Consider the following 7,513-nt stretch of genomic DNA (forward strand, 5'->3'; position numbering starts at 1 on the left):
AAGGTTTGATTCGTCACAGGGCGCGATCCTATGCATGCTTAGACGGGGAAAAAAGTCCTGCAACTTCCAGCATGCTCCAGCCAGGATGCCCATACTGGGAGTTGTAGGATACCCCCCCCCTCAGTCTAAATATGCATACGATTGCGCCCTAAATGTTTTGCGCCTGGATGCACGTGGAGTCCCATACGATCTCCCCCCACACTCAGCTGCTCCCGTTAGACCTCCCTGCCCTTCGAAAGCGGGCGGACCTGAGAGCATCAGTCACGTGAGGAGGCGGAGGGGGAAACCGAAACGGAGGGCAGTGCGCGCGCGCGCGCGGAGCGTCGGCTTCCGTCACAGCGTCGCGGCTGCCTGTTTTCCTTTCCGGCCGCCATCTTGGTTTCTTCCGCGTGCGCCCGCCCGCCCGCCAGGCTCCGCGCTCCCCTCAGCCGCCTCCTGCTGTTTGCCCTGCCCAGACTGGGCTCCTTCCTCCTGAGAAGGTACAAAGAGGTCGCGCAGGGAAGGCGGGAGGGAGGAAGGAAAACCGCTCGCCGCAGCCGTGCCTGGCAGAAGCCTTCGCGGGCCTGTGAGTCGGGAAGAAGCCTCGGGCCTTGGCGCGGAGGGAACCCCGGTGCCTGCCCCCGGGAAGCGGGCCTCGGGCTCCGGGTGTTTACGTCGTCCTCCTCCTCCAATCCGCCGGCGTCTCAAGGACGCAGCCCCAGACTTTTTGCCCTCCTGTGGGCCTTGTGCTGATGGCCCTGGGCTTATGCCCCGCCAGAGGCCAGCCCGCAAGGGACGGAGGTTGCCTTCCTGGCTGGGGAAGCTGTAGCCCCTCAGGCCCAGGAGAGCAGGGAGGCTTGGAGACGCCGCCACGCTATCGACCTAACCACCCCCTTTCTGTTATTTCCTTAGATGAAAGAAATTATCATGAATCAAGAAAAACTAGCTAAGCTTCAAGCACAAGTGCGCATCGGTGGGAAGGTAAGGCAGCGTTTCTCCACCTTCGTCGCTCCTCTTGGCTGCTTTGTTTTTTGCCACGCCAAAAATCATCTTTTTGCGTTGGCCTTGTTATTGCCAACTGCTGTATTAACTCGAATAAGCCTGCTCTGTGCTTGACCTAGTAAAACCGCATTCATGCTTTCATTATTTTCTGTAGTTCATTTTCTGTATGAGCTGACTAGCATCTAGTTAGTGATTTGGGACGCGGGAGTAGGTTGCAGTTGAGCTATGTAGCGCAACCCTATATCTACTCAATCCCATTCTTTTTAGTGAGGCTTTCTTTAAGGAAACATGCATAGGACCAAGGCCTTCGTGCAAGCGAGTGATATATTACTTATGAGGCAGTGTGTTATGGTGTGTTGGAATAGGAACAGGGAGACCCAGATAAAAGTGCCTGCATGCTCATGAAGCCGACTGGGTGATTCTGAGTAATTTTTGTGTCTTAGTTTAATCCAGGAATGGGGAGTGTATGCACTACAACTCCCATCAGCCCTCACCATTCTAAATGGGATTCTTCTTTTTCAAATTTAAACATGGTCTATGTATTAGAATACATGTGTCATCATATGTTTTTCTGTAATAATGCTGGCAACCTTCATCACGTGTAGCTTGTGTCAGAAGCCTATATTTAATTGAGGTGGAGCCAGTGGAATTTCAGGTCGTACATAGCATAAGGAAATGCTTTATACCTGAGCCTATGATTTCATCATGCAAGCTACTTTAAGGTGCTGCTAAGCAAGCCTATCCTTTCAAATGAAAGCAGTTCCTAGTGCCTTAAAATACATTAGTAAATGGATATTGTTAGCTACATTTGATTAATAAAAATTTGTGTTTGCCATAAACAAAACACACACCCAACATTTACTAGGTACAATCTTGTTGTGGCTGATGAACTTCTGGTTTAACAGCAATTAACCTAAGTTTAACAGTTTAGACTTGCTTAGCTAGCAAAATATTGCACAAGAACCAGTCCTGGCATTGCAATGAGTTGCATTTCTTGTAACTCTGGACTGTGTGATGTGAGTCAGTCTACCAGTACTGAAATATTTGGAGGGTGTGGCAGTAGTTATGCTTAATTGCATCTCTTTTCTACACAGAATTTTTGCGTGTTTGTCCCTGAAACGTCCACACAAGTAAATTGTATTATTTAGGTTTAACAAAAATCAAAATTTCATTTTAATTCAGTGTTGCAGATACATCTACAGAAACATTACTGCTCTATCCAATAAAACTTTACTGAGTGATCTCCCTAGATATACTTCTGTTGTTCATTTGTGGCCTCTTAATAGCCTGAACAAAAAGTAGCAATCAACTCTCTTCCATTGTGTTAGAGCTTCTTTGGCTGCTTCCAGGGGATGAGTGGTTGCCAAAGGATACCAGAGAAATATCTACTTACATGTCTCTCTTCCACTAATTGTTGTTGGCAGGAATTATGGCAAGATGGGTTTCGCTTCTGTTTAGCAGTGAATGGGGTGGCGTTGCCTAGCTTTTGCTGTAGAAGCAGAAACTTTACTTAGCTACAGCCAGGGATACGATTGGGTTGCTTGCTGTTTAGATACATTGGCTTTCAGGGTTTTAAAATTATACTTTTTATCCATAGGGTACTGCCCGCAGAAAGAAGAAGGTGGTTCATAGAACAGCTACAGCAGATGACAAGAAGCTTCAGTTTTCCTTAAAAAAACTGGGAGTAAATAACATTTCTGGTATTGAAGAGGTAGCACCTATATATATATATATTTGTTTCAGAATGCTCTTGTAAAGAGTTTTTTGTTTTGTTTTTGAGGAAATGCTGGTTTTAGCAAATGAAGTTTAATAAGAAATTTGCTATTGAAATAAAGTTTACCATAACTATGAGTGTTATTGTTCAAATAGCTTATCTTGTTTTGCAGGTAAACATGTTTACCAACCAGGGCACTGTCATCCACTTCAATAACCCTAAGGTTCAAGCTTCTCTTGCTGCTAACACTTTCACAATCACAGGCCATGCTGAGACAAAGCAGCTGACCGAAATGCTGCCTAGCATCTTAAACCAGCTTGGTGCTGACAGTCTGACAAGTTTGAGGAGACTAGCAGAGGCTCTACCCAAACAACGTAAGTACGACTTGAAGACTGATTAAACTGAGAATTAATATTCTTGCACTTTTTAAAGCATACTCCTCAAATGCCAGCCCAGACATAGGGCTTGCAGTATTTCTGTTTTGGTGTTGGGAGTTTCCATGGGAGTGTGCTCTGTAGCTAGAACTACTGAGATAATCATGGCTCTTGTAATTTGCACAGTGCACAGACTGGGCTTTGTGTTCTGGTAAAAAGATTCAGTTGTCTTTGAGAAGTAAGACACAGGTTCAATGTTCAGACCATACCCAGGACTTTGAATTACGCCGAGAAGGCTATAGAAAGCTAGGATAGGCATCTAGAATTACTGGAAAGTAGGGTGCTTACTCTAGGAAGCAAGCAAAGATTTCTGGGTAGTGGCAAAAAATGTATCAAACTACAGATCAGATAGTATGTTAGTGTTCTTAATTGCAAGAGTATTATATTGCTAACTAAAAGGAACAACCAATTTTAATTTGTCACTTAGTTTTCCTTGGAGAGCTCTAAGTAGCTGTATACTATCTGAGGGGAAATGACACTGCACTGCTATCTTGACAAATTTCCTTTATGAATGATGCAATATTGTGGGTTCAGTCTGTTGTAGAGGTCAACAGTAAATGTGTGTATATGAAATATTTGGAACAGGGAAAAGAACCCTTATCTGAAAGTTTCAAGATAGTGTGGCCTATTCTGATGTCTTCTCTCTGCCTTGCCCCTCCCCAGGTGTGTGTGAAGGTGGTGGTGTGGGGGGGGGGGGAAATGAGAATGGGTCCTTCCTCATTGATAGTGTTTCATTTCTCAGGGTCAGAGGAAATCCCATATAGTTTGGCAGCAGGAGAAGACATAGTTTTCCTTAACCAGGAAGAAAACAGTGGAACAAGTCTAGAGAGAAGTTTAACACTGGTTAAATTGATGAAGTAGTGCCATATAGACATGGCAGAATATGTACAATCAAAGACATTTTGGCTGTTACTTTTCAAAGCAAGTGATGGATGAATATACCCTGTCTACTTCCTCTTGCAGTCTAGGATTCTTTGAAAAGTTGTTGTGAAATGTATCCAAAAAGTAACAGATCAAATATGAGAATGAAATCATAAGCCCCTTTATACTTAACATGATGGGAAGGATAAGGGAGTTCTTACTTGAACTGAATTTGGGCTGCTTGTTTCTTAATTTGTCAGGTGTAGTTTTGGGGTTATTATCTACTTTTAATTTGCATATAAAGTCTGTTGTCTATGTGGAATGCGGTAATTAGTAAGAACAATATTCTAGAGCTAGTACTTACTGGGTGAATTGTGCTTCTGTTGAACACCCTATAGTTACATTACTTATAATACAATCCTATACATGTCTATTCAGATGCCCCATTGAGTTCAATGGGTGTTATTCCCAAGTAAGTGGGTATAGGATTGCAGCTTCTGTTACTGTATCTAATTGTAAGTTCTGCTATTCCTGAAAAATATGACTTTGAGGTATCTCATCTGTGTCTCAATATTTCTGTGGTTACAGCTGTGGATGGAAAAGCACCTCTTGCTACAGGAGAGGAAGATGATGATGAAGTTCCAGGTAAGAATAGTTGGCTTCATTTCTTCTCTAGCGTCAGTAATGCAAACATGTGCTTGGAAGGTGTTTTGAGATGGATGAGGGTGAACAAGCTGAAATTTAATCTAGACAAGACGGAGGTACTCTGCATGGGCAAATCAACTGATCTGGATGGAGTTGCACTCCCTCTGCAAAACTGTGTTTGCAGCTTTTCAGTGCTATCTAGAAGCACAGTTGCTCATGGTGGCTAAGAGTGCCTTGTATTAGCTTAGCCTGGCAACCAGCAAACTGCAGAATTTGCCTTAGTTACTCATGCCTTGGTTACATCCAGACTTGATTATTGTAATGAGCTCCCTGTGCAGCTGGCTTTAACAGTTGCTGAGAAACTTCAGCTAGTGCAGAATGCAGTGGCCTGATGCTTATGTAGTTTTAAGTATTCAGTGCATATCACACCAATTCTGTAGTGGCTGTACTAGCTGCCTATTTTCTTCCAAACCCAATTTTGTGTGCTGGTTTTGTGTGCTGGTTGGTAAACATGTTTACCAACCAGGGCACTGTCATCCACTTCAATAACCCTAAGGTCATGGGACCTGGTTACTTTAAGGGCCACCTGCACCATATGAACCTGTAAGGCCCTTAAGATTTGCCAGGGGCTCTGCTTGCATACTTGCCCCCAAAATCAATCAGTTTGTCGGTTACAAGAGACAGAGCCTCTTTCAGAGATGGTCCCATATTTGGAAATCCTTCCAGAGATCTGTTTGACTCCCTCTTTTGTTTTCTTTTAGGCAGGCCCTAAACTTTTTGAGTTCATTCCATCTTTGGCTAAAGAGTAGGCTGGATTTTAAACTGATAGTGCTCTTTGTTTTAAATTGTTTTTGAACTGTGATATCGTTTGGCCCTAGATTGGATTGTTGGTCTGAAATGTTTTATGCTGCTCTTTTAGTTTTAAGTATTTTTAGATATTGGTGTATTTCACACAGCCATCTTGTAGCAACTTGGTTTTGAAAGGTGGCATAGAAATTTTTTTAATGAAATATGAAATTGCCAAAATAAGGCAAGGGATTAAGAAGGCATTAGACATCTTGGTAACAATATTAATAAGAAGCAAACCAAGGCAGCACAAGAAGAATTCCGACATTAATTCTGTGGCTGGTGCCTAAAGATTTTATAAGGCCATAGCAATAACAGATTGACCTGGTTTGCATGTCAAGGCAGCAAATCATGGGTTAACTATGGGTTGTTTAATCCATAAACAACCCAGAGTATCGAGGTTCATACATCACTCAACCTACAAACGAGGCATTTATGAGAAGCGGATGCGGCTTATGCACATCTCAGCAAATCCTGGGTTGATTAACCCGCGATTTGTCATCATGGTGTGAGAACTGGCTTTTTTTGTTTAAGATAGTGTTGTGTTTCATAGTACAGCAGCTTTATCACAACACTGCATTTTAAGCTCTGGATATCAGCTTGGGTCCTAACTTCCAAGAGCAGAATCCAGCTCATGGATGGAGCTTTCTTGTTTCCCTTTTTCTGCTGCAGCCCCTTGCTCTGCCAGGAAATCTGCTCCTAAAGGTTGGGGCAGCTTGGAACATCATATGAAGGGGGGAATGGAGACTGCAGTAAGAAGGGGGGGGGATTATCAAAATCAAGGACAGCCCCTTTTATGAGTGGAAGTGCATAGTTGGGCACCTGTTCAGGGAGGTTAATGCTTAATGCTCCGTGATGGATCATTTTCTGAATTAAAAATAAGCTTATTGATTTTAGCATGAGAAACTTTTAAGCAGCAACGGTGATAGCCTTTGCACTTTAAAAGCCTGACTTGTTAACTCTCTCCTTTTCAGATCTTGTGGAGAACTTTGATGAAGCTTCAAAGAATGAAGCAATCTGAACTGTCACTTTCATTAAAACTTGAAAATTATATGGAGCTGCTATTTTATATTGTGACTTTTATTTGTTACATTTTTGTACTGATCTTAAGAAGTTGTAAGATCTGTAACATTTGGAAATGCCCTCAAATTGCAGCTCTCTTCAGTTATTGCTAGTGCACGGTGCATTTAATTGCGGCTGGGTTGAAAGTACACAAAATTGAAAAGTATTAAGTCAAAATGCTAATAAAGACTAAATGTTTAGGCAAATATTTTAAGTCGTATTTTGTACATAGATAACAATGGATGTCTTAATGACCAGCCACGTAAAAGGGGTGTTAACAAAGTGTTAACATACTTACTACTGTTCCAATGTCTTCTACGTTCATTCCATGTGTTTTGTAGAACAGGCTGTGGCAGATACTTTTACCAGCTTATTAGTGGAAGCAAAGTTCAAAAGTGAAGTACATTTAATCTCACAACTAAGTAGTCAATTGATGGTGGTCCAAATCTAGTCCAGATGAAATACAGATCATTGAAGAATTATAACCAAATTATCATAAGGTGCCCAATTAGGGTTTTGAAGAATGGGTCTTGGTATCCTTTTAGTTAAAGGCTTGAATGTTGACTTAGAAGGGCTAGATCTTTGTATGTGCCCCTTATTTCACTCCTAAATCTTGTGTCCATGTCTATATAGAATTTAAAAGGAGTTCAGTGTCAAACAACTACCGTATTTCTTCAATTGTAAGACCACACTTAATTTCAGTACCACCAACAGGAAAAAAAAACCCTAAGACACACCCCATTTTTAGAGATGTTTATATGGAGAAAAAAGTGCATTTTAGAATCGAAGAAATAGGGTATAATCTAATCACACCAGAAGCAACCACAAAATTGGTTGCTGACGGAAGAACACATTCTTATCACATCAAAATCTTAAGTTCAGGAACTTGAAGACTCCTACAATATGCATTTAGAATATACATATGTATAGTCTTATGAGACTCAATTGGGTTGTATGTTGTTTTAAAAAG

The 7,513-nt window shown here is 41.9% G+C and overlaps 1 protein-coding gene across 2 annotated transcripts; it reads left to right on the plus strand.

Annotated features, from left to right (window-relative positions):
• The first annotated feature begins 354 nt into the window (after positions 1-354).
• BTF3 (basic transcription factor 3) lies at positions 355-6,749 on the plus strand. 2 transcript variants are annotated; one of them, XM_063127924.1, is made up of 6 exons: positions 355-479; positions 892-960; positions 2,579-2,692; positions 2,868-3,069; positions 4,579-4,635; positions 6,456-6,749. In XM_063127924.1, exons 2-6 carry the CDS (start codon positions 892-894, stop codon positions 6,500-6,502), a joined length of 489 nt encoding a protein of 162 aa, XP_062983994.1. In that variant the 5' UTR covers positions 355-479; the 3' UTR covers positions 6,503-6,749. The 2 variants fall into 2 exon arrangements, with proteins under 2 accessions (XP_062983994.1, XP_062983995.1); XM_063127925.1 differs by lacking the exon at positions 355-479 and adding an exon at positions 530-565.
• The last annotated feature ends 764 nt before the right edge of the window (positions 6,750-7,513 follow it).

The sequence above is a fragment of the Elgaria multicarinata genome, chromosome 6, assembly GCF_023053635.1.
Source record: "Elgaria multicarinata webbii isolate HBS135686 ecotype San Diego chromosome 6, rElgMul1.1.pri, whole genome shotgun sequence".
Lineage (NCBI taxonomy): Eukaryota > Metazoa > Chordata > Lepidosauria > Squamata > Anguidae > Elgaria > Elgaria multicarinata.

Bases quoted from the DNA above. Each gene is read 5' to 3' on its own strand.
- BTF3 (XM_063127924.1), top strand. From the start codon at position 892: ATGAAAGAAATTATCATGAATCAAGAAAAACTAGCTAAGCTTCAAGCA. The intron at 961-2,578 runs GTAAGGCAGCGT...TTTTATCCATAG, and splicing joins AAGTGCGCATCGGTGGGAAG to GGTACTGCCCGCAGAAAGAA. The intron at 4,636-6,455 runs GTAAGAATAGTT...TCTCCTTTTCAG, and splicing joins AGATGATGATGAAGTTCCAG to ATCTTGTGGAGAACTTTGAT.